Source organism: Arvicola amphibius, chromosome 6 (assembly GCF_903992535.2).
Source record: "Arvicola amphibius chromosome 6, mArvAmp1.2, whole genome shotgun sequence".
Classification (NCBI taxonomy): domain Eukaryota; kingdom Metazoa; phylum Chordata; class Mammalia; order Rodentia; family Cricetidae; genus Arvicola; species Arvicola amphibius.
The window spans coordinates 14479954-14505856 of NC_052052.2; the positions used below are offsets into that span (position 1 = coordinate 14479954).

The 25903-nt window shown below is 53.3% G+C and overlaps 2 protein-coding genes across 2 annotated transcripts in view; both read right to left on the reverse strand.

Moving 5' to 3' along the window:
• Kif17 (kinesin family member 17) overlaps positions 1–15802 on the reverse strand; it is a 32729-nt gene extending 16927 nt beyond the window's left edge. Inside the window, 6 exon segments of the mRNA XM_038334879.1 lie at positions 3095–3284; positions 8144–8245; positions 9132–9161; positions 9163–9234; positions 9236–9280; positions 15572–15802. Coding sequence (XP_038190807.1) covers positions 3095–3284; positions 8144–8245; positions 9132–9161; positions 9163–9234; positions 9236–9280; positions 15572–15802 — 670 coding nt within the window.
• A 3316-nt stretch (positions 15803–19118) lies between these two features.
• On the reverse strand, positions 19119–24723 carry Sh2d5 (SH2 domain containing 5). The gene is made up of 9 exons (XM_038332318.1): positions 24637–24723; positions 24245–24325; positions 23828–23902; positions 22925–23071; positions 21406–21657; positions 21082–21256; positions 20701–20809; positions 20067–20226; positions 19119–19322 (listed from the first exon to the last, which is right to left on the reverse strand). The coding sequence occupies exons 1-9, from the start codon at positions 24721–24723 to the stop codon at positions 19119–19121; spliced, it is 1290 nt and encodes a 429-aa protein (XP_038188246.1).
• Between the last annotated feature and the right edge of the window lie 1180 nt (positions 24724–25903).

Below are 25903 nucleotides of genomic sequence, written 5' to 3' on the forward strand. Positions count from 1 at the left end.
GGTCTACAAGAGCTAGTTCCAGGACAGGCTTTAAAAAAAGCTACAGAGAAACCCTGTCTCGAAAAACCAAAAAAAAGAAAAAAGAAAAAAAAAAAGAATACTGGCTGCTCTTCCAGAGGACCCAAGTTCAATTCCCAGCACCCACACGGCAGCTCACAACTGTCTTTAATTTCTGTTCCAGGATATTTGACACCCCCACACTGACATATATGCAGACAAGACAACAATGTTCATAAAAAATAAATAAATCATCTAAAAATAAAAAGAAGCCGAGGAGGAGGGACAAAGTGGACATTCGGGGCTGCCTGACTCGTAGGTAAGGGTCTGTTCTCTGGAGACTGTAGTGCTATTTTGTTTGTAAGCTAACAAATAAAGCTTACCTGAAGATCAGAGTGCAGAGCTAAACCACTAGTTAGCCACAGAGGCCAGGCAGTAGTGGCACACACCTTTAATCTAAGCACTCAGGAGACAGAGGCAGATGTGAGTTCAAGGCCACTCTGGGGTACATGAAATTGACTCTGCCTAAAAGAGAAACAGAAATCACACAAAGGTGATCCCAGCATTTGGAATCCCATGCCTTTAATCCCAGCACTAGGGAGGTGGAGACAGGAGTGATATGGCTGGGTGGAGAGAGGAATATAAGGCGGGAGGAGACAGGACTCAGATGCAGTCTGAGGAGTCAGCTGGGAGACAGGATGTTCCTTTGGTCTGAGCATTGGTAGAGGTAAGAACTCTCTAGTGGCTGGCTGTTCTGCTTCTCTGATCTTTCAGCATTAACCCCTATATCTGACTCTGGGTTTTTTATTATGAAGACCAATTAGAATTTGTGCTACAAGGGGACAGCAGGCTCTCTCTTTTGGACAGATTTCCTATGAGGCCAAAGGCAGAGGAAGGCAAAGGGGAGATGGCAAGATGACCAGGGAGCTGTACCTTTGCACGCAAAGAGTACTCGCTTTGAAGGTCAACCCTGCCTCTTCCATACTGTATGGCCATAAGCACAGCCACACACATCCCTAACCTTCAATGATCCCAAAGAAATGATCTACAATGAAAGACGAGCCATGACTGGCTTCCTACCAGAACTGGATGTGTAGGGTCAACTGGCCACATATTTTCTGACCAGTGCAGAGCAATCTTAAGATAAAATGTTTGCTGACATCTGATGGGTGTGAGGGATCTTGGTCTGTAAGATCTTTAAAAAAAAAAAAAAAAGGATCAGGGAGCCGGGCAGTGGTGGTGCACGCCTTTAATCCCAGCACTTGAGAGGCAGAGGCAGGCAGATCTCTGTGAATTTGAGGCCAGCCTGGTCTACAAGAGCTAGTTCCAGGACAGCCAGGGCTGTTACATAGGGAAAGCCTGTCTTGAAAAAACAGGGGAAAAAAAGAAAGAAAAAGAAAAGGATCAGGAAGAGGCTAGCAGTGTTTTTGGAGAGCCCTTGTAGAATATACCAGAACGTATCATGAGCCTTGAGGATGTGTGCGCTCTGTGATTTCACAACGCACACCAGCTCTAGCCTGAGCAAATGAGTCTCAGAGGAGAAACAGTCCTGTGCACAAAGGTGTTCCCGGCAGCATCACCCAGAGCACTGTGAGACCAGAAACAATGTCAATGCCACAAGAATGACAGCTTAGAAAGGGGGTGAGAGAGGCTGGAGAGACGGCTCAGAATGTTGAGAGCATCAGCTGCTCTTCCAGAGGGGCTGATTTCAATTCCCAGCACCCACATGGTTGTTCACAGCCATCTTTGATGAGATCTGGTGCCCCTTTCCGGCATGCAAGCAAACATAGAGACAGAACACTGTATACGTAATAAATAAATCTTTTTTAAAAAAGAACAAAAAAAAGGGGTGAGCGTGGAGCATCCTCTATCCACCACCCACTCTCATGAAGACCTGGAAATGATTCATAGAAGAAAACAAAACAAAAGAGGAGCCAGAGAAAACAGACTTCGCTGTGTGGCTGTGTTTGGGCCTCAGCCTGCCCTTCAAACCTTCCCCAAAGCTCACTTGTGCTCATGAGCCTCTCACATCAATTGAACCAGGCAGCTGTCCTGACCCCAATGCCCCAAGCAAGAGTGAGGTCACGCCCTCTTCAGAGGGCATCCCCAGGGACACCCAGGTTGATGCTCTTTGCTCCAGCAAGTGCCAGAGCGCTGGTCTGGTAACAGGTTGCCCAGGTTGACAGTAGGCAGGGAGGCTACATCAGCCCTGGCCTTGACCCAGAGTCAGGGGTCTCTCCAAAGTTATGTTCCCAGCTGAGCTAGGCCGCTTCCTGCATTGTGTTCTCCGCAGTTTTAATTGTGACAGACCACAGTGGGTAGCGTTAGGGGACAAGGTGCCAGGAGGCCCTGGGTTCAAATTCTGACTCCTCCACTCTATGACTGGGGTACCCTGTATGAGTAACTCTCTTTACTTCTCAGAGCCTAGGTTTCCTCTGTGTAAAAGGAGAATGATACCGCCGGCCTCGACGGCTGCCACAGTTACACAGGGGAAGCCTAGGGCACCCTCACAAAGCATCTCCCTTCACACAGCATCTGGCCTACAGGTGTCCAGAGTCAATGCTGCTTTCTGTCCCCTCTTTCCCAGCAGCTCTCCCGCGAACAGAAAGAGGCAGCTGAATAAGGGAAAGAGAACACTACTGAGAAAGAGTAAAGGCCTGAGTGACAGACAGATCTCTGGCCCCGCATGTTTTCCAGGGATGGAACCCAGAGCCTGGAGCAGGCTACTCAAGTACTCAAGTATTGAGCTCCAGCCTCAGCTCCGAGACTCAGTCTCCTCATCTGTAAAATGGGGGTGTGAGCAACTAGCTCATGAGAGGGTTGAAAGAACAGATGAGGTAATGGGAGCATGCTGCCTGGCCCATGGGAAGTGCTCAGAGATATCCACCAATTTTGTGGTTGCTGGTGCAGATGCAGGAAACAGGTCAGGTCCCAGCACAGGGAGGACTGTCATCTGTTTCCTTCAGGCACTTAGGCATCTTTTCCCAGTTTGCCACAGGGCTCTCCAGGCTCCAAAGAGGTGAGACGCCCTCCTGGCAGGAGTGTGAAGCTGGCTCAGGACGTTTGGGTCACCCTCTGCCCGCAGCCGGCCCCGTACCCACGGCATAGATCTCGATGCTGATGGTGAAGATGGAGTGTGAGCGGGAAGAGTCCTTATTCATCAGGGTGTAGCCGACCGCACGGTTCTTCCAGCCGGTCTCCATGACGCGCTCACACTGGGCCACGCTGTGCACTGTGTGCATGGACAGCCCCTTGACATACACGCCCTTCTCGGGGTGCTCCTTCAGCTGCAGGGAGGAGGAGCAAGGAAGGTTGAGATCACCGAGGATCTCTGACAAACCCAAAGGTGGAACCCTGTCCAGGTGGCCACTTGTGCCCTCCTAAACCATCCTGTAGGGGTTCACTCTGGTGAAGCCAGCTGCAAACCTACTCCTGCCTCCCACCTGTTGCAGGATCTTGGACCAGTAACATCCTGAACCTCAATATGCACAACCTGGAAAATGGGCATGAGATACCTATTTCATTGGCATGGGAAGGATTCGGTAAAGAAAGGCACACACAAGCTTTGTGGGACCCTCAGTTTCTGGAAGCTGATGGGGCTGGCACCCAGAACTCTGACTTCATCTCCTTTGTCCTGTTCACATGGCTTCTGTTATGCCCTCTGCCGATACGACCGGGGCATTGGAAATGTCTCCTGACTCCTGGTGGTGGCAGGTGGAGGGAGAGTCGTTTGCTGCCTGAGCCCACAAGGCCTGCAGTTCAGCCCTCAGAGACGGCAGCTGGTAAGTTATGCCCCCGATGTTCCCGGCTTCCTTCCCAGGCAGCCAAGGAGCTTTGTTGCTTACTCAAGAGCAGGGAAATGCAGACTTTCTCAAGAGGAAAGAAAACCACACTGGCAAGACCAGAATGAAGGGCTGGGTGTGGTGGGGGTACATTTGTAATCCCTGCACTCGGTGGGCAGAGAGGCGAAAACTACTGCAAAATCAAGGCCAAGTTGGCCTGCGCAGCAGGACTATATCTTGGGTGGGACAGGGAAGGAAAGCAGAATGAGCAATAGCTGTTTGCCTTCCAAGTGGCCATGCTGACTGGAGCCCAGAAGGCTCAGCTGTCTGCTCTGGGGGGGTCCCAGGAGGGGACAAATCCCTAACTGTAAGGAGTCAGGTGTGGGTACAGGCTAGCGCTACCTGCTTGGGTGTGAAGTCCCATCAGGACTGGGTCTCTGGAACAGAAAAGTAACTGGGGCACAGAAAGGTTAAATGACTTGCTGAAAACCATATGGCTATAATTGGGTTCCGGCGACAGAGGACTTCAGAAACAGGATAAAGAGAGTCACGGAGGATGGGCACAAAGGACGGACTCCTGCAAACAGAGGCAGGCAGCATTTAGGGCTGGAAAGCAGACAACATGGATCCCACTACACTCCTAGAATCCAGAACCAGCAGGTCTGGTGAATGTCTGGTCACCCTCAGGGCAAATTGGGCTGGAGAGATAACTCAGTGGTTAGGAGCAGTTGTTCTTGCAGAGGACTGGGGTTCAATTCCCAGTGTCCACACAGTAGCTCACAACTATCTTAGTTCCAGTTCCAGGGGATTTGACACCCTCTTCTGACTTCTGGAGAAACTAGACATGTACACAGTGCATATACAAAAACATACATAATACACACATATAGGCAAACTACTCATATATGTAAAAATAAAAATAAATCCATCTAACACTTTTTGTTGTTGTTTTTAAAAAGAGCCTATTTAGGCTGGGCAGTGGTGGTACATGCCTTAAATTCCAGAACTTGGGAGGCAGAGGCAGGCAGATCTCTGAGTTCAAGGCCAGCTGGTCTACATTAGTGAGTCTCAGGATAGCCAGAACTGCACAAAGAAACCATGCCTTGAAAAATAAAAAAAATAAAACAACAAAAAGAGCCTATTTAGTCGGTCATGGTGGTGCCCACCTTTAATCCAGCATTTGGGAGGCAGCAAGCAGATCTCTGTGAGTTAAAGGCCAGCCTGGTCTACATATTGAGTTCGAAGACAGCCAGAGCTAGAGCAAAAACAGGTTAGAGCCTATTGGAAAAAGCACACTTAGCCACATTCCTATTCAGTCAGCAGGACTCAGGCAGGAAACCCTGCTGGATGAGGGATGTCACCTGGCTTCTGTAGGGTCTCAGTGGTCGCCTCCCCTATGAGATGAGGATAAAACCCATTCCGCGAGACGACGTGGGACTAAAGAGGAAACAGACTTGTGGTACCCCTAAGTGGACTCAGTGGAAACAGGTCACACGAAGAGGACGGGGATGCTGCCTTGAGCGTGGGTAATCTCAGAAGGCAAACCAGCACCCCCCATCTCTTACACCTTCAGGGGTCCTTCCCACCACTGTTACCCACAGCCTTGCCAACACTGGTCCTGGGGAGGTGCTGAGTGATGGCCACCAGCTGTCCATCCTATCCCCCTCAGTAACTGCTCTTCTAGGCTGCAAGAAACCAGAGCCAGGTCTCCATGGCAACCAGCTGTGCTACTATGGCAGAGATGGAAAGGGGCACAGGCACATGGCCATGACTAGGGTCCATCTGGGAGGGGATGCTGATATGCTCTTCCTCACACGTGGCTCGGAGAGGACTCTTGGGAGGCCCCTGCAGACTCCACCACGATCTACTGGTGGAGCTCTGGGGCAGTATTTATACTGGCTTGAGGGTGGGGAGGGGAGTTGGTGTCCCCAAATCTCTTGCTGGCCTTCGCTGACCTAATAATTCCTAATTATAAAATGAACCAGGCAGGCCCTATGCTAACCGCAGGCTAAGAGCCTGCTCACCGGAGCCTTGGGTTCCAATCCATTCCCACTCTGTGTGCTCTCTAGGTTATACATAGGTGCCTGAATCACAGACGATGAGAACAGAATTCTCCTACGCTCGCATGGAAACCATCTGCATATCACCCACAGAGCAGCCTATCAGAGGCCCAGTGCCCACAGGGTGTGTACCATGGAGCACATCTGTCACCTACAGCCCCCAGGCCGTGGCTTGGCTAAGTGAGGCCTTCCCAGGGTCCGGGGTCGACAGGGAAGGATAGAGTCTCCATGGCACCCACACACGTTGGCTGAAAGGTCTGTGAGGGTTATGACCCTGAGGCTAGCCCTTCTAGGGCTCCCAGCCCCCACCAGACTCCTCTGCATCTTTCTCTGGCTGAGGGTGAGTCATGACTCCCAACACCCTCTTCTGGTGAGGGGGATGCTGTAGGTTGGCGGTAGGAAAGGTTCCTGACAGGGAGGGAGAAGTGCCACTAGGCTTGTACACAGCCCGCTGCAGGAGAATGGCAGGGTCTTGAGTGGAGGGATGGAGACGGAAGAGAGGAGGGTCCAGGGCAGTGCGTGACCTGGCACTCTGGTACCCATGGGTCCTTCCCAGTAAGTCAACCAATGAACGACTGTCCCTCCCTCTCCTAAAGCTAGAGTCACTGGCTTTCTGGTGGACCCTGGGAGGTGGAGGTGGTCAGGTCATAAGCATCGTGGCTAGAGGGAGAGTCCAGTGGTACCCAGCACAGATGAGCAGCAGCATCTCACCCTGTCCTATCCTCCAGGGACCAAGCCATCTAAGAGCCCCAGGCAGGAGCAACACCAGTCCCTCTGGCCAAGGTTAAGGCCAAAGTGTCCCAGCTGGGACTCCATGCTCTCCTTGACTTCTAGTCCTGGCAGAATTTGTTTGTTCTTTCTCTCAGGCTCCTCTTTCTCTCTCTTTCCTTCCCTCCCTCCCCTCCCTCCCTCTTCTATGTTTTCTCTATTCTCTTCCACCTTTCTCTTCTTCCTTTCCCTTCCTTCCTTCCTTCTTTCCTTCCTTCTTTCCTTCCTTCCTTCCTTCCTTCCTTCCTTCCTTCCTTCCTTCCTTCTTCCTTTCTTTCTTTATTAGACAGGGTTCTCTGTAGCTTTGGAGCCTATCCTGGAACTAGCTCTTGTAGACCAGGCTGGCCTCGAACTCACAGAGATCCGCCTGCCTCTGCCTCCCGAGTGCTGGGATTAAAGGCGTGCGCCACAACCACCCAGCTCTTTTCTTTTTTTTAGACAGTTTCCCTATGTGATCCAGGTTGGCCTGGAACTTGCAATCTCCCTGCCTCAGTCTTCCTACTTCTGGGATTAAAGCCTGTGCCAATAAGCCAAGTCTGGCAAGGTTCTTGATCTCTCTGGGTGTCCCAAACAGTCATCCTGGTCTAGTCTATCCGAACACAACCCTGACATAGTGAGCTTTGTTTTCCATCGTTAGGAAGCAATGCTCTTCCACAGGCCCCGTTCTCTGAGGGGAGACTGAGGACGACTTACGAAATGCGTCCAAGGCTCTCTGACTAAGTCAATCTTCACCACATGAGCGGATCATCTGTCCTTGACCCTGCCCTGCAGGGGCTCCACTTGCCAGCTCCCCCCCCACCCCCGTCATCGCTGGTTTTTCTCTAATCCCCAACAGCTTGAAAAGCTCACATACTGAACACCTAGCAGGCACTGGTGCTCCGTGGAGGGGCTTGTCCTCAATTTACTGTCTCCAATCCTCAATACCCCTTTGCAAAGTGAACCAAGAGGATGGAAATCCTAGCCATATAAACATCAGAAAAATAAGGTGTTTGAAGTTCAAACCCTTTAGTTAGGCAGACCTGGGTTCAAGCCCAGGCTCAGCCACTTGCCTCATTGTAGAACCTGGACAGATCTCTCAGCCTCCTTTCCATGCTACTGGTAAACTAGAGATGACACAGTCCACCAGCAAGGATACTCCAAGATGAAGTGGAACGATGCACCCGAAGGGCCCAGTGAATAGTAAGTGCTTAGTAAGTACTTCATACCTTCTTTTAGACCATCAAAATAATTTTTATCAGTGGAAGTGTTTTCTAAAACAGAACTCAATTGGGAAACATCACCTTGTTTCCACAGAGGTGGCCTTGTTCGAGGGGAGAGCCAGCCTGGGTGGTGGCAGCAGACACAGTAACAGTCCACACATGAGGTTCTCTAAGGACTCAAGTTCAAAGGCCCCCCTCCGACCGGACATAGTGATGTCTGTCTATGATCCCAGCACCAGGAAACGGTGAGGCAGCAGGATCCTGAGTCCCAGCACCGCTGATATAGCCACTGCCCCTGGGACCTTCCTGACCACCCCACATGGGGTCTGCAACCCACCTCCAGCTTCTGCTTGGTGTCAGCGCCCAGCAGGTCACGGACATCTTCATTGTAGACTCTCAGATAGGAAGCCCGGACCAGAAACTTGGTATTTTCTGCACACTGTAGGAAGCAGAGTATGAAAAGATGGCTTGTGCCAAACGCACCTGCTGCTCAGGCCTCTACAGCTGAGACATCAGAGGAGGAAGGGCCACATGGGCCCTCATCCCCACACTACCCTGCCTGCCCTGCTGACAAACCTTCCTCTCCAGGTCCAGGACCCTCAGACTCCAAGCTGTGCTATGGCTATCCATCCAATGTGCTGCCTATAAACTTCCCGGCAAAGAGGCGGAAACCTCCCTCCCGCGGCCACAGTCCCAGCAACGGCACCTGGACCAAGCCCTGGCTTTGGGCTGAAGAGTGAGCCTCTGGGGCCACCACAACTGGGAGCTGTCCAGTCTGGGGTCTGTGAGATAAGTCTACAAAAGGCTTCATGCAAGTCTTTAGTCACCACTCAAATGCGGGAGCCATGACTGTTAAAACCACTTCCTGTCGCCATGCTCAGACTAATCATACAAGAATGCTAAGGGAATTTCAACATTCAAGAAAAAACATGGAGGGGCTGGAGAGATGACTCAGAGGTTAAGAGCACTGCCTGCTCTTCCAAAGGTCCTGAGTTCAATTCCCAGCAACCACATGGTGGCTCACAACCATCTGTAATGGGGTCTGGTGCCCTCTACTGGCCTGCAGGCATACACACAGACAGAATATTGTATACATAATAAATAAATATTTAAAGAAAAGAAAAGAAAAAAAGAAAAACATGGAATCAACAGACTCTTCTCAGTTTTGTTTTTCGCCCCATGATGATTTTAGAGCCCAGGACTTGCCTCTGTTGACCCACGCAGAGTTGAGACTGACTGCGACCCATGGTCCACACCTCTGTCATAGGTACCCTGGGGGCCATCTGGGATGCTAGCCTTACCCCCTTCACAGGTGAGGTCCATACCTGAACGCTCTCAAACACGTGCTCGAAGGCCTCTGGGAATGATGCCTCTCTGGCTGGGGGGATCCGGCAGGCCCTGCATGGTGAAGGACTTCCCACTGCCCGTCCTGGCCGTATGCAAAAATAGTACCATTGTAGCCCTCAGTGACACCCTTATGGGAGAGGGAACCAAGGTCAGTAGTTCAGCTGACAGGTCCAGGTGGGTCCCATGGCCCCAGCCCACAGACTCGGGTGCCCTGCCCGGGTGGCCGCCTGAACAAGACACCGCTTTATTTCAACAACAGTCCTGATGGGGTTAAACATCGTGCCAAGGTGGGCTTATCTAAAAGCCTCTGCTGGGAGCCAACTTGGTTCAAATGCTTGCTCAAGTGTATCTCCGTGTACTGCTGGAGACAGAACCCAAAGTCTCCTATATGCTAAGCAAGAGCCTCACCACCGAGTCACACCCTCAGTCTGGCTCTGTTCTTTACCACATGTGCTTGGACTGGTCTTCGGCACATGGATTTGCAGTCTCCCCACCCGTCATAAAGGATAAGAACACAGTCCTTCCTAAAGCTGACTCATATCGTGTATTAGGCACGGCAAATGCAGGCACAGACAGGTACTTGCGAAATGTCTGCCGGGAACCTGGGGAGGCAGACAGTGCTTCTCACCCAGGCCAGGGAGGTGTACACAGGCCAGAGGTCCAGAGGACCATGAAGGGAGAAAGTCAAGAAAGGAGATAGAAAGGAGTGGGAAGAAGCAGCCTCCTCCTTCTCTGTAGCAGAGGCAGGATGGAAGAGAAGCTGCTGCTGAGGAGACCTGGAGAGGTGACAGGAGACTGACAGGAAGAGGAAGTGGGGTATGGATGAGGAGGCTGAGAAGGAGAACTAACTGGGTACCAACCACTTCCAAGGCTGTTCTTCGTTCATGGTTGCATGCATTCACCCTGCAGGTACTAGCTGTCTTTCCTGAATCGGGAACCAAGCCATGTTCTGGGTAGAGGGAGGTGAACAAGGTAGCACAGCCCCTGGCCCTCAGAGCTCTCGGGGTTACAGATAGCAGAAACTATCTATGGGGCATCTGTGATGGTTAACACTGTCAACTAGCTTTAGGAGTTACCATGGAACAAATCTCTCGACATATCTGTGAGGGGATAGCTAGGTTAGGTTAACTGAGATGGGAAGATCCACCCCTACATATAGGCAGTACCATCCCCATGTGCTGGGGGTCCAGGCTGAAAAAAGGAGAAAAGCTGAGCAGCAATTAATTTCCCATGCCTCCTGATTGATGACGTGACAACTGCCTCCCGCTTCTGTCACCAAGCCCTCACCGTTGTGAGGGAGCGCACCCCTCCAACTGTGAACCCGAACAAGCCCTTTCTTCCTCAACCTGATGCCTGCCAGATGTTTTGTCACTGCCAGACAGGCACGCTGCTGCTGCACCCAAGAAGGCTGGTATCCCATCTAAGCTCCCCAGCCCTTGCCAAAGAACAAGCGCTTCCTGTATGCAGTGGAAATGGTCGTTTACCCAATCTAGGGAAACTGTGACCACACTGAGGTCCTGCAGTTCCTTAGAGGTGGTAGCTTGCACACAGGTGTGGGACCTTTAGAATGGGGACAAGTGACTTCGGTGTGAGAGGGTGCATCCCTGTGCCAGGCTTCTCAAACCCACATGCAGCTAAAGCGGAAAGCCCCTGACCCCGCTGGAGAAGATGGCAGTTCAAGGACTGTCACTGTGGTCCCAGTCCGGGGAAAGGACTCGAGGACCACTCAGAGTCACATGGCCCATGCTCCATTCTCTTGGGTAACTACAACCTGTGCTCGTGCCTGTGCAACCTGGGGGACTGAGTTCATTGTTTTCACAGGGTCTCACACATGCTAGGCAAGTGCTCTACCACTGAGCACTTATTTAGGGTTGGGGGGAGATCTCTTGCAGCCCAGAATGACCTCAAAATAAGTAGTAGCTACGGATATAAGCCTGCTTCCACCTCCCCAGGAACTAGAATTACAAGTAGACACCACCATGTAGGGTTTTCTGCTAGGACTGAACCCAGGACTATGTGCTGAGCAAGCCCTGCACCATCTGGCCACACCCCCACCCAGCCTCCTTTTTGATCTCTCTCATTTCAGATTGACCTGGAACTTGTGATCTGCTGGCTCTGCCTCCCAAGTGCTGGGATTAATAAAGGTGTGCAACATCACGCCCGGCCTGGCCCTCATTTTAATGACTAGAACTGAGTTGTGCTTAAATATAAAATACATACCAGACTTCCCAGTTCTTTTGTTTTGTTTTGATTTTGGTTTCGGTTTTTCAATACAGACTTCCCGTTGTGTAATAACCTTGGCTTGTCTTGGAATCACTTTTGTATGCCAGGCTGGCCTCGAACTCAGAGATCTGTCTCTGCTTCCTGAGTGCTGGGACTAAAACATGCACCACCACACCCAGCTACAGACGTCACAGTCTTAATTATAATTAACATAAACCATCAACTAATAGTCGTTAGAGATATTATCTGTAGTACTGGAATAGTATAAATACGTTGCATTAACTGTTATAATCAGTTCTCTTTCACTCAGTTTAGTTTTAAAAGGCCACCACTGCGGGAGCTAAAACCATGTTGTGGCTCAAGTCTGCAATGTAAAACAGCTTTATTTATTAAAGGCACACGCCTTTAATCCCAGCACTCGGGAGGCAAAGGCAGGTGGATCCCCTGAGTTTGAGGCCAGCCTCGGTCTACAGAGCTCCAGGACAGTCAGGGCTACATAGAGACACCCTGTCTCAAAGAAAAAATATTATTATGGTTTGAATCTTAAGTGTCCTCCCACAGGTCATGTCTTGAGTAACACTGTTTGGGGGTGCTGTAGATCTTCAGGAGCTGAGCTGGCAGAAGCAGAACAGGGCCTTTAGAGCTTATAACCCACTCCCTGGTTCTGGCTCATTCCCTGCCTGAGGGCTCCTTACTGCGCGGATCCCACCATGCCTCCTCGTCCTGATACACCGACAGCCTGAAGCAGTGAACCGTGATGCACCTTCCCCTCCCCGCTTCTCTCGGGAATTCGGGTCACAGAGACACAAAAGTAACCGATATGCTCAGTTCTTCAGCAGTACCAGTCTCCTTCCTGTGCCACTTGCCCTCCATGTTTAGCGGGTACTTAAATAACTGGTACATGCACGCAGAGCATTTCCATTGTTCCGGCATGTTCCATAGGACATCACTACCCGGATTAAATAGAAAACAACTTTAGGTATATTAGGTATATTTCTAAGATTGAAACAAGATTTCAAAAAAATTCAACACGGTAACCCTTGGGGGGGTCCTAGGGGACAAGCATATGTGGGTAGGTCCCCATTGTCACTCAGTCACTGTGTACTGCTGCCCCGTTCTGTATTATTGAACTATGAAATTTAGTGATTTTTCATGAAATCAACGGTTGAATATTATTATTTTATGCCATGGGATATTTGTTTAATGGTGCAAAGATGTGTTGCATTCTTTTATGTTGCATTTGTTGAACTCTGTGAAGCTGTGCTACTTTGCCTGTCTAAAACACCTGATTGGTTTAATAAAGAGCTGAGTGACCAAAAGCAAGGCAGGAGAAAGGATAGGCAGGGCTGCCAGGCAGAGAGAATAAATAGGAGGAGAAATCTGGGAGACAAAAGATTGAGGAGCAAGAAAAGGAGGAGGACATCAGGGCAGCCACCCAGCTACACAGCAAGCCACAGAGTAAGAAGTAAAGAAAGGTATTCAGAAATAGAGAAAGATAAAAGTCCACAGACACGAGGTAGACAGGATAATTTAAGAAAAGCTGGCTAGAAACAAGCCAAGCTAAGGCTGGGCATTCATAAGTAAGAATAAGTCTCCGTGTGGTTTATTTGGGGGCTGGATGCAGGCCCCCAAAGAGCAGAAGAGGATAAACAAGTCGATCTCCCTCCCCCCACGTGTGTGTGTGTGTGTGTGTGTGTGTGTGTGTGTACTGAGATCAAACCTAAAGCATCACGTACGCAGGGCAAAGGCTCCACACTTGAGCTGTGCTCCCAGCCCAGCAAGGAGTTTCAACCTGGTGTCATCCTTAGCAATCAGCCTCATGACAACACACTAGACATACTACATATTTCCTCCAACTATTCAATGAAAGTGGAAATAACTGTCCAAAATCGCACCACATCTTCTGTATGCCCCCTCCCTGGGTGAACAGCCCCTCCCAAATGTCCCCCTGGGTGAACATTCTACCACTGCTTCCCCACAGGGAACTGGAGCCACCCTTCCTAGCCTGGTCGTAACAGAAGCTGTGGCTATGGAGCACTGGAGGAGACTAGAGGTAATTCAACAAGAGGCAACTCTGGAGAAATCCGTCAGGGGCCTGAAAGGGGATGCCAGGGCTGTTGGTTAAAGGGGCGGCGGAAGCTGGATCAGGCAGGATGGGATGGGAGTCAGCCAAGGGTGGGTGTGGAGAAGGAAGCTCCAGGAGAGTTGGAAAGTTCAGTTGGAGACAAGAGTTGAGGGACAGAGCCTGGACTGAAGAAACGGAGGATGGAAGGAAAAAGACAAAGTGGATGTGAAGAAGGGGACAGGCATGGGATAGGAGCTGAGGGAGGATCCTGGCTAGGAGGCCCAAGCTACCTGCCCAGAAGCCCTGGAGAGGGACAGAGTAAGGCAGGCCCATGGTCTACCAGCCACTGGCCTCACCTAAGCTTAAGCAGCCAAGACTGTGACCTGTATGGGCTTTCCATGCCCATGGGAGCATGGAATCTGAACACAGGGATCCGGAACTGTCCCTAATTTGTTCCATGACTCCTTAGGCGTCAGCCATTCCTCTGACAACAACGACTCCAGCTCTTCTTGTGAGGATCAAATGCTACACTCCACTCTTTCCCCAACAGCCTTCCACCTTCTGCTTGGCTAGCATCCTGCAGGTCCTATCTTACTGTTCTCCCCTCCATCTCTCCCAAAGTTTGCTGGCCTCCCTGTGCTGCCCATCCCTTACCACCAGTTGCTAATGCTCAGCCGTTTTTCCTTTGACCTTGATGAAGGCAAGTCCTATTGCCCTCACACACCCTCCCCACAATCTGGAGGCTCACAGTGAAAATGCTAGTGTTTCCTTACGTGGATGGGTGAATGGATTAATGAATGGATGGATATCAAATCTGAGGTCTGGGGAGTGTCCATAGGTCTGCACAGTAGGACTCAGAAGAGAAAGCTGGCGGAAGAGCGATCCAACAGGCCTGTCACTGTGTCCTTAAGTGTCTTCCTCTCTGGGTGGGACTTGCTTGGCTACTGCACAATCCACAAAGCAGGTAACTGAGGCCTCACCCTGACAGCCCTAGACATCCCTAGAGAGAAGAAAGGCCACGGCAGAACGCGGAGTTCAAGTCTTCAAGATGCCAAGCCTAGATAGAAGAAGACAGTGCCCTTGCAGGGTCCCTGGGACCATGGAAGGACAGAAAGCTCCCGGGATGCCTTGGAGTGGGTGGGAAACTCTGAAGACCACGAAACTAAAGAGGAACAGAATACTTTAGAAGCATGAACTTCAGCCACTGAAGACACACAAGCAAGAACTGGTTCTTTACAAGATGGAGATTCAGACACCTGATAAACAAGAGGGACCCAATTAGATGACCTCTTGTGGTCCACGTCACCAGTCAGAAAGCCTGGGAATAGGGTCAGAGCTCAGCAGAGCAGAGATACACACTTGACCCTAGACTCTAATGGTGGGTGCATTTACTCCTGGCTCAAAGCCAGACAGTGTGGAGGCTTTGGAATACATCAGCCCTCCCAACAAGCAGGACAGCCGGAACAGAAAGCAGCTATGTTAAATGTTTTGACAAGGCCAGGTCAATGAAGTCAAATGGGTTTCTTTGCAGCAGAACCTCTCCGAATCTCAGATACTGGGGCACATTATGGGAGCCCTGCACTATTCCCTCTCAGAACGAGGAGTTCCCTCTGCTGCTCTCAATAAAAGAGGAACGTGCAATGAGGAGGACTTTGCTGGGAAGGGGGACTAAAATGAGAGCAAATATGGACCATCACCTGTTAGAAGAATCTTGGGACTCTTGAGAAGGAAGGAGGCTGGGGAAATGGTGGGGGCTTTCAGGATCCGGCAGGTCTGGAATGAGGGCAGAGGACCTGGGGATCTGGGTCTGGAGTCTGTGATCAAGGGGTTGCAAGGGATGAGGGTCAGGACAAGCTGGGGCGTTGAGTGGTCCTAGGTTCTGTGGTAAAAGCTGCAAAGGACGAGGGTGCGGACCGGCTGGGGCGCTGGGTTCAATGGGGACACCACACTGGAGACAGGTGCCAAGTGTCTGCAGCCAGGACAAAGCCTTCAAATTAACCTGTCGCTATCCTCCTGTGCCCGGCGCCTCCTCGCTTGGCTTGGGCGGCAGGGGCTTGAGTTAACCCACCTATCCCGTCTCCACTTTCGGGGAGCCCCGAGCCTGGCCCTGCAGTCTCGGGGCACCCTCACCTCCACCAGCGGGTAGGCAATCTCGTTGTAGATCTGCTCGGTGAAGTGGTCCATGTAGTAGGCGCCGTCGAAGGTGAACTGCTTCGGGGGCTCGTCAGCCGCTCCCGGGTTCTGAATGAAGCATTGGCCGCGCGCGCAGTCCACCGTCACCACCGACTGGCAGCTCAACTCGCGCTCGCGCTGGTTCATGGGCCGGCAGCGGACCACCACCTTCACGGACTCCGAAGCCATCGCGCCCCGCGAGCCCCGGGGGCGTGGCCCAGTCCAGGGGGTGGAGCCAGAGCCCTCGTGGGGCGGGGCCTGACGGCAGGGGCGGGGCCGCAGCCGGGGGCCGGGACTCTGCGCGGGGCGCGCTGGGAGCAGCTGGGGCGCGGCGGACAAGTCTCCGGGCTGGAGCCCGGGCCGCCGCCTCCCGCGCCCGGGCTCGCCCGTCCCTGAGGCCGGGCCCGGGCGGGGAACGGGGGATCCGCGCTGCAAGCGCCGCCGCACGACCCGAGCCCCGGAGCAGGCCGGGCCACGCTCGCGCTCGTGCACGCCGTCTCGGCGTTCGCCGTTGCCGGGCAACGTCCGTGACGTCACAGGGCGGACCGCCGAACGCCCAGAGCCCGGAGAGCCCGGCTGCAGGCTGGCGGATTGGGATGCACCCGGTGGTAGGGGCAGCCCTGACCCTCCTCTCTGTCTCCCAGGTCTCGCAGCTCCAGCCCACAGGTTCAGCAACTCGGCAGAGGCAACCAATCTAAAACCTGGAACTCCACCTTCTTCAGGAGTTAGAGACTGAGAGGGTGACATGGACTTCGCTGTTCCTTATCCATAGTCCACCGGCAGGGTGAAGCTTCCCGAGGATAGGGCCAGTCTTAAGAATTGGGATTTTAAAAGACACGAAAATTGGACCAGCGAGATGGCTCAGCTAGTGAAAGGCGCTTGCTGCCAAGCCTGATGGGACCCCTGGGGCGCACAGGGAGAAAACTGACTCGCAAGGGGCCTACATACATAAATAAATGTTTTGGGGGCCTTTTGAGGGGAGGTTGGTGTTTCGAGACAGGGTTTCTCTGTGTTGTCGTGGCTGTCCTGGAACTCGCTATGTAGACCAGGCTGGCCTGGAACTCTGAGCCACCACTGCCCAGCATAAATGTACTTTTAAAAAAACAATTAAAAAGACAAAAACTTTAGGAGGTAGTCTTTCTGTTGGAAAGACCACACAGCTTAATTTCCTGGCCCAGTTTAAGTCACCAACCACCCACCCAGCTGCAATGCTCCTGTGGGTTCCTCTGCAGAAATACCATGGTGCCAGTCATTTGGCAGGTGCTGGGAAGGCAGCCCTCCTGCAGACTAGTAGGGAAGACTAACATTGGAAGGGAAAACACACGCACGCGCGCGCACACACACACACACACACACACCGAAGTGACTACAAATGAACTAATTCAGTTGCAGGGAGTCAGGACAAGTATCTTAGGTCTAACTGGAGCTCAGATCAGGTTTAGGCAGGCCTAGGCTGTGCAAATGGTCTGCTGTGCGTTGCTGGGGCAGTAAGCAAGCCTGAGTTAGCAGCACAGTCGTGTGTGTGTGTGTGTGTGTGTGTGTGTGTTTCACACGTGGGTGCAGCTGCACAAATGCACAAATGCACACTGAATGTGGAGGCCGGAGGACAATGTGCAGGAAACGGTTCTCTCCTTCCCCCATGTGGGGCCAATGGATCAAACTCAGGTCAGCAGGTTCGACAGGAAGCAGTGAGCCTTCTCACTGGCCCTTGGGTCTTCTTAGAAGATCTTTCCACCAAGCCCCACCTCTTCCTGGACCCTGGTGGCCAGGACCTCGGTTAGGCTCACCATCCCATACCATCTGCAATATGTTTGGCAAACAAAAGCAAAACAAGAAAAGGTCTATGAAGATCTAGCCACTCAAGGAACTGCAATAAACCGTGAAGAAATGTGTTTTATTTCTCTTGAAGTCCACACAGTGGGGGCTTGGTGATGTTTGAATAAAGACAGAACTATGGTCTGTAATTAAGACACAGTTCGAACACATGGGCTCCAAACTGTGCGGTCTGTACCATGGGATCAGTAAAAGCTTTGGAAGAAGTGTTAAGGGGTATGGAGAAGGCCTGTCCCTTGGATGTGTTGAATATCCCCTGGTATTGCCTACAGCGGTGACTCACGCTGTGCACACACCCTCCTGGGGGTGAGCGCTGATCTAAAGTCTGGGCCAGTTAGTTACCGGCTTTCCTATGGTGGAACTTTCTGGGGTTGAAATCCTAGGCACAGGATATGCTAATCCCTCTGCTCCTCCTGGGGACCAGGCCCCTACTCAGAGTGGGGGATGCCAGTGGAGATGGCCATGGAAGGAATACCACCCACACCCAGTCTGGGCGGGGTGTTGTCCCTGTGAAAGGGTTCCCACAGACACTATTATCTCCATCCCTCATGAGACATGTCACTCGAAAGAAATGACAATGGCCTTAGCTTATCCTAGTATGTGTATGTGTGTGGGTGGGTGCTAGAAGTCGGAAGTACCAGGCCTGGCCTGCCTCTTGCTCCCAGGTTGGCCCCTCTCTGTTCTGTAGAGGCTGCCCCCTTCTCTTGGGATCCAAAACCCCAAACCTGTGGCCTCCAAGGCACTGAACACAAACATCCTCTACCTCTGCTTCCAAAAGAAGTCTGTTTATTGTTTTTTTTAAGACAGTTTCTCTGTGTAGCTCTGCCTGTCCTGGAACTCATCTGTAGACTAGGTTGACCTCAAAACTCGCCTCTGCCTCCCGAGTGCTGGGATTAAAGGGGTGTGTGACCACCTCCTGGCTAAGAAGTCTGCTCTTTTGGGTAGATTCATATATTCTGCTGAGTTGACGTAAGGGACACCTGGATTTGTCACTGCCTTCCTCTAGAATGTGTCCCTGGATCTCCCACTGCTCAGACCACACCCCCCCTCTGTGGGGTTTGGGTTAATTCTAGTTCTTTTTTGCAAGTGGGGCTTACTTACAAATGAGGTGACCAGTGCCAGCCACGCCCAGCGGCCAGCACTGTGTTAAAGCCAGCATCTGCTAGCTTCCTAAAGCAGTTACCAAACTGACTGCCGTTTGCTCACTGCAGGCCCCACTCAGTGCACTGACCCCCGGAAGTGAGCTGAGGATGGCAAACCTCCAACTCCCTGAGCATCTGGTTCCCTATGGGAGTTCTCTGGGCTTCCCTGTCCAGCAGAGGCTTGGCTTCCTCCAGCCAGGGCAGCTGGGAAAGTCTGCACTAGGAGGACAGTGGGAACCTGGCAATAGCTACCGCCCAAAGTCACCAAGAGTTACCAACCCTTAGATCTACCAGCTTGCTCATCCTGACGTCTCAGCTGGCCCCAGGTCCTGCGAGAAGCCCTGTTAACTCCAGCTCCAACCTCAGGGCTCCCCTCCCATGGGCAGTGAAGTGATGGAAGACTGATCAAGGGGCAGATGGACCTGTTTGAAGCTGCTGACCAGCGAGTGGGGTACGATAAGAGCAGAGTGGCTGCTGTAGCCCAGGGGCCAAGGCAAGGCCGGGCCCACAGGGGATTGAGGCCTTGCATCCTAGCCCAGGCCTTGCAGTTCTGCCTCAGACTTGGCGTGGCTGAGGGGCCGCAGAGTCCGTGGAAGCCTGCCCTCGGGACCACAGTCCTGCTCTTCATAGGTGGGGTTTAGACGGCCCATGCCGAGTGGGCAGAACAGGCTGCGCTCCATCCCGGCGTGGCTCTCCACCAGGGCCTCCAGGCTGGGGAACTCTGCTGGCAGGTGCTGGGGAGGAAGGGTCTTTAGCTCTGTTCCCTGTCCCACGGTTCATGCCATAGATCAGCACTCCACCCCCACCCCGGTCTCCCATCATGGGGAGGGATACATTTGGAAAGGCGGAATGCACAGTGACCATGGGACCAGTCACCATTTCCTAATCTTCCCAGCCTGGGCAGGACCGAGGCAGTTGGCTTGGAAGTACAGATGCCATGTAAAAACTTTCCCAGCCTAGTCCTGGAAACAGACCAGAGACTCAGAATTTGTGTGCATTTAGCTCAGCTCTACTGGAGGTAACCTCTGGACGACACCTCTTGAGGGGAGGACCTCCGTGGTCAGGAACCTCAGAGATTCTCCTTGATCTCTATGGTCAACACCCAGCCAGAAAGGCGTGGTGGCCCACGCCTTTACTTCCAGCACAGGGTGGCAGAGGCAGGAGGATCTCTGAATCTGTGGCCAGCCTGGTCTATAGAGTGAGTTCCAGGACAAGCAGTGTTACATAGAGAAACCCTGTCTTGAAACAAAGCAACAACAACAAACCCCCAAAGAACAGAAGCAGAACCAGCAGGGCCAAGGGGACAGGAGTGGACTAGGAGAAGGGGTGGGGCCAGAGAGCACCCAGTGGGCAGACAGGATGAAGTGAGCTGGGCTCAGGAGCTCAGAGGCTGGAAGAGGGCAGAGTAAGCATGACAAGGGATGGAGCCAACACGGGGGTGGAGCTGGAGGCCCCTTAGGGTAACCCCACAGTCTCACCTCTAGGCAGTACCGGCCCAGGTGGTTCCGGAAGACCTGGTGAGGCACCACGCCACACTGGGTCCGTACAGACAGGCTCCACTGATCACTGGTCCCCGGTTCTGGCCACAGCAGGAAGGCCCCATGCACATCTCTCCGCAGCAGGGCAAGAGCACAGGACCTGGTGGGACAGAGTCAAGGTTAAGGCCACCAGACTGACCCCAGACTCCAGACTGTTATCCCAAGCAGGGACATACTAGCCCCAAGAGCTTGATGGTGGCGACAAAGGACTGAATGTGTGCTCTCAGAAATTCTGGACCAGATCAGCCAGCCACTCCGTGAACAGAATTCGAAGAAACTCAAGGCCTTCTGGGGACCTGACTTGCTGACTTCAAGGCCCTGGTCAGGAGAGGTCTGAGGAACCTTGGGAAGGCTGGCAGGGACAGGCCAGACACTGTGTCTTGTTCCGCTCCCATTTTACATTCTGGAAAACTGAGGTTCAGGTAGAAAAAGACCATGGCCTGAGGTCACCTAGCTGGGAGCATCCCACACTCCCCATTCAAGGTCCATACACTCTGCCTATGCACCCCATGCACACACGACAGAGGCCGGCCTCACATTTCTATACCCAACCCAAGGGACAGAGCTCCCTTACCTGGAGAGGCCAGCAAAGGCCCAAATGTTCTCAGTCAGGCTACCCTCATTCTCCACCAGGCAGGAGGGACCGCCAGGGCTGCGGGGCCATGCCTCCCAGGCAGCAGGAACTGCGGAGACCACAGAGATCAGAAGGAGCACGGAGGAGCCAGACCTGCTCCTCTACCACACACATCCCCCATCCCTGGTCCCCCACCAGAAACCCTACGCTCACCAGCTAAAATCCGTATACAACTGTTTAGTCTCCCTCAAGCCTGATGCACGGACAATCAGGGGAGGAGGGCGGGTACTAGGGGATGAGGCCACAGCCTCAAAAAAATTATGCACGAACCCCTGCCCCCTGCCAAGTCCACTAGCCAGCCAGCCACCTCCTCCAACTCACAGGCCTCCCGTGCTGAGAGCTGCAGCTGAGTCTCGTAGGTGCAGCCTCGATAGGCCCCAGAGCGGATCACCTTGCTGCGAATGGCCTTCTTGCGCACCAGTGTGGGAGAGCAGTAGGGGTTGCCCAGGCGAGTGTGACGGCTGCCACCACGGCCCTCGGGCTCTGGCAGCTCCTTCTAGGGCACCAAGAGGGGCCCGTGGGCAGGCAGATTCAGACCCATCTGTTAGAGCCCAGGCGAACCCTGCAAGAAGCCCATCCCTCCAACACAACCCCCAAGCCCCTGATCCTTCCCCCCATCCACTTCCTGACTGGGGTGCTGCATACCCCACTACTGCCCAGTAGCCCTTCAGCAGGAACTCGACGGAAGGAAACCAGAGCATGGACGTTTGGTGATAGCTGATCCCGGCTGAAGGGCTCTCGCACTAGGGCAGGGGGTGCCCCAGGGCTGCAGAGTGGTTTCGGGGACATGTCCCCCATTGGCCCCAGGCAGGGCTCAGGCTGCGCCCTCTCCTCCGGGTGTTGCAGGAGGTAAGCAAGCTGGAAGGAGCGGCAGAGCAGCAGGTATAGGATCTGGACCTAGGACAGGAGGGGTGGGCTCAGCTGCAGCAGCTTCCTGGAAGCCCCTCAGGCACCAGCCCACTCTTCAGAGCTGCAAATGCAGCACCTCCTCCCCCCCCCCCCCCCCCCCCCCCCGCTTTGGGTGCACCTCCCAGGACTTCCTGGGAAAACTCCTACTTAGCGCTCAAATTCCCACCCCAGACAACCTCCTCCAGCTACCAGCTCTCTCTAGTCTGTTCACTACTTTGTGCCGGGCATCAAGCTGGGAGCAGAGAGCACAACCCTGGGTCCGCTTGCATGCCTACCACACTCAAGATCCTCCCAGTGCTCAGGCCCTCAACACCCTGAGAAGGAGCAGCTAACAGCCTTGGCCCTAGCGCTCTCAGTTAGGAGCTGTTGGGTGACCCAGGGTACAGCATGGCGTCCCTATGCCTGTTTCTTCATCCTCGCCTCCCCATGATCCTCTGAGGAGTTAATGAGACGGGGCACTGAAAACCCTCGGCCCTTGTCTGGGGCCTGAATGTGGAACCCCTCACTCACTCACACAATCCAGACCCAGGATGGTGGAACCCTCAGCTTCAGCCACCTGCCACCCAGGGTCCACATCCAGAGGTGAGGCCAAATGCTGGAATTCACTAAATGATAGGCTGCCACAGATCTGACATTCACAGTGACCACGCCCTCTAGTATGCCTGACTATGACCTACCCCGTAAACTACACGGGGTCACCTAGGGATAGCTCAAAACCTCTGCTGTTAAAGGGTCTTGTCATCAGGGACAGCCCCTTGCTGGAGTGTGGATCATGTTACATTCCCGTGGGCTGGGCTTAGAAGGGTGGTGGGAACTAGCCAGGATGAATACTTTTCTTTTCTTTCTTTCTTTTTTTTAAGCTTTTCAAGACAGGGTTTCTCTGTAGCTTTATTTATTCGTTTATTTATTTATTTGTTTGTTTGTTTGTTTTTGAGACAGGGTTTCTCTGTAGCTTTGGTGCCTGTCCTGCAACTAGCTCTTGTAGACCAGGCTGGCCTTGAACTCACAGAGATCTGCCTGACTCTGCCTCCCCAGTGCTAGGATTAAAGGCATGTGCCAGCACCGCCCAGCATGAGACTTTTCTACAGCAGAGAAAAGTCCCGGCTAGCCCAGGGAATGTCAAGGGTTCTGACTTACTACACGTAGTCCTAGGAGGGAAAAGCCAAAAGCCAGGGTGGTGAGGCATGGGTTCACCGCTGCCACCTGATGACAACAGAGCCCCCTCAAGGCACACTACCCCCTGGGTCTCAGGTACCTCTCCAGGCTGGCTCCCCACAAAGAGGTGGCAGAAAAGCTTGCTGGCTGGGCTGCGTGGGTTCCGGGCAACAAAAGCAAACTGACAGGCAGCTGGGCACCAGGTGGCATAGAGGATGCGCTTCAGGGCATGGGCCATCAGGAGCACCTGTGGTGACAATCACCTGTGTGGCAGTGGCCTGAGGGCCTCACATGTCTGGCATGGGCCACCTGGGGTGAAGAGAGCCTTCTTTCCCAGAGGCCTGCCAAGCTCCAGCCCTCAGCGCTTATAGCTCTGGGCGTGTTGCAGACAGATAGGTCTGGAGGCCCACCCCAAGTTATGGAACCAAGGGACGGAACAGTGACCCAGCAATCTCTAGCTGGAACCACACAGAGGCCATGGCAGCAGGCCCTGGGGTAGGCCACTCGGAGTTCAAATCCCAGCTCTGCCACTCATTCTCCTCTCCATATGAGGGCAGTCCCCTGAGTGTCTCTTGTTGTCACCTCAGACAGTAGAAATGCCTCAGGCCGGTGGTGTAGGACTCCTGAGCATTGCCACACCCAGCACTGGGCTTTCTATAAGAAGCCTGCAGCTGTGGGTTGCATAATCTGGCCTGGCAGTCAATGGGCAGCCATGTTGGCTGTTCAGTGGGAAGCTGGGGAGGGGCAGGCAAGCATGCAAGAGCACCCTATCATTGGTAGCCCATGGCTGTCCACAGCCACCAGCCAGTACTGGGCCAGGCACTTGGAAAATTTCATTGGGTGTTTGTCCTTGATGTTTAGGACAGGAGGTGGCCTCTACAGAAGATTCTGGAGGGCTAGGCAAGCAATTGTCCTAGCTTGTCCTGGGGGGGCATAGGGCAAACTGTAAGAAGACCACGCCCTGCGTGGTCCTCACCGCTGGGGCCCCCTCTACTCCTCCTACCTCGCCCTCCCCACTGTAGACCTTGAGACCCTGAAGGCTGAATTTCAGGATGACGGCACGGCGTCGGGAACAGTCCTGAGGGGAGGAGAGTTGGCAAAGGTGGATGTCACTTCCTAGCTCTGGCCCAACGCAGTCCCGCCACAGTGCCCCTCATCAAGGCTGCTCAGCCAGTTCCGACACCCCTGCCCTGGGACGAGACCTGGATAACGGTCATGCTATGACCTGTGGGTCATGGGTCCCTAGGCATGCAGGAAGAGTCCTGGGACCTCTCAGAAGACCATTGGTCCCATCGTGCTCCCCACGCCCTCCATGTGTCCATCTGGACGATGTGTGGGTGAGGGGAGACTGGCCTCAGGGCTCCATCCAAGGCTGATACTCACAGTGAGCATCTCTGGGTGGGCCCCCCAAGATCCTCACCTGCAGTGCCCACAGCTGCTGCTGCACAAGGTACACACCCTCCTGCGTATCCATGTCATCCACAGGAAAGGATCCCACATACTGGCGGTGATGGGGAGAAGCAAGACAGGGAGTAAGGGCCTCGACTCCAGCGCACACAGCACTCAGCCCTGCAGATAAGCTGTGGGCGGTGACCAAGCACTGTCCTCGGAGGCCAGTTGTCTTTGTTAATGTTTTTAGCACGAGACCCTGGTCAGGTCATATGGGCCTCTTCTCACCTATGCCGATGTTCACGTACACACATCATCCATAGGAGATGGAGTTAGGTCCTTGGGCCCCAGGTCTTCCCCAACCCCAGGGTGCAGCCACCCCACACCTGTCTTCCAGAGCACACAAGATGGACACCCACCCACCTGGGCAAGCTTGGCAATGCACCTGGGCCGGTAAGGTACAGGCCCACAGTCGGAGGCCCTGCGGGCCCCGGCCCCAGCCCTCTGCATGGTCCCCAGCATGCCCAGCTTCGAGTTCCACGGAGAGAAGGCTACAAAGGGCAGGGCAGAGGTTGGTTTTCAGGCAGGAAGGTTGAAGGCTCCCTCTCAGGAGCTGGTGTATTCATTCATTTGCTTGCTCCAACACTCATTCATTCATTCAGCCAACCAACAAATCCTCATTGAGGGTCTGCTACATGCCCATCAGTATCCTGGGCCCAGGACAGAGAGACAAAAGACAAACTGCCTGCTACTGAGAACAGCGTTCTTGGATGGGGGCAAGGTGGAAAATGAAATAAAAAGCCCTGAACAGGTGAGACGGTGGCAAAATGGGGAAATGTGACAGATGTGGTTGGAGGCTCCTTGTGGCTGGAAGCTGCACCGGGAGGCAGTTCGGGGAGGGATCGATTAGAAGCGAGATGGCTCATGGCATGGGCCACTGAGCTACAGCTGGGGTTGCAGTGCTGGCTGGCCCTGCTGTGATGAGGAAGCTGGAAGAAATTTGGAACCAGTTCTTATTTAGTGCCAGAAGGAAACTGATGTCTGCTAGTAGTTCTGGCTTCTCAGGAGGCCAAGGGAGGAGGGCCAGGATTATTTGAACCCAGGAGTTCAGGGCCAGTGTGGGCAATACAAGACCTCCATCTTGAGAAGGAGAAGAAAAGAAAGGTGTCCCAGGAAAAACCGAACAGTATGGGAAGAGTCAACTGAAGAGCGGAGCAGCAGCAGCAGGAAGAAGGGAGGCCCTGCGGCAGACTGCCAAAACAGCCGGCTGCATCCGACTCGGGAGCAGCCTTAAGTATGAGACTTAAGCTGTGGACGATGGGGAGCCATAGCAGGCCCTGGGGCAGCAGCAGGGCACGGCAGTGGTGAGCTGCATGGCTGGCATTGATGATACCAGGAACCCATTTTAAAGGCTGCTGGCGCATTTGTCCCGCCTGACCCCAGTCCCTTCCTGAGTCCCAAAGCCCTTTGCAGGGCAGGAAAACCACGATCCACCCAAATGAGGCACCGGTACTAAGTGGAATGTGAAGAAGACGGACAGTTGCCCAGGAGACTGACAAACAGCACTCCTGCTTTGCCCCTGTTGTGTTTTTTTTTTTTTTTTCTGGGACCCTTGGCCAGATCCACAGGGGGTGGGGTGGGGAGGGGTGGGGGAGTCATGTGGGACAGATGAATAACAGACCGGCTATGC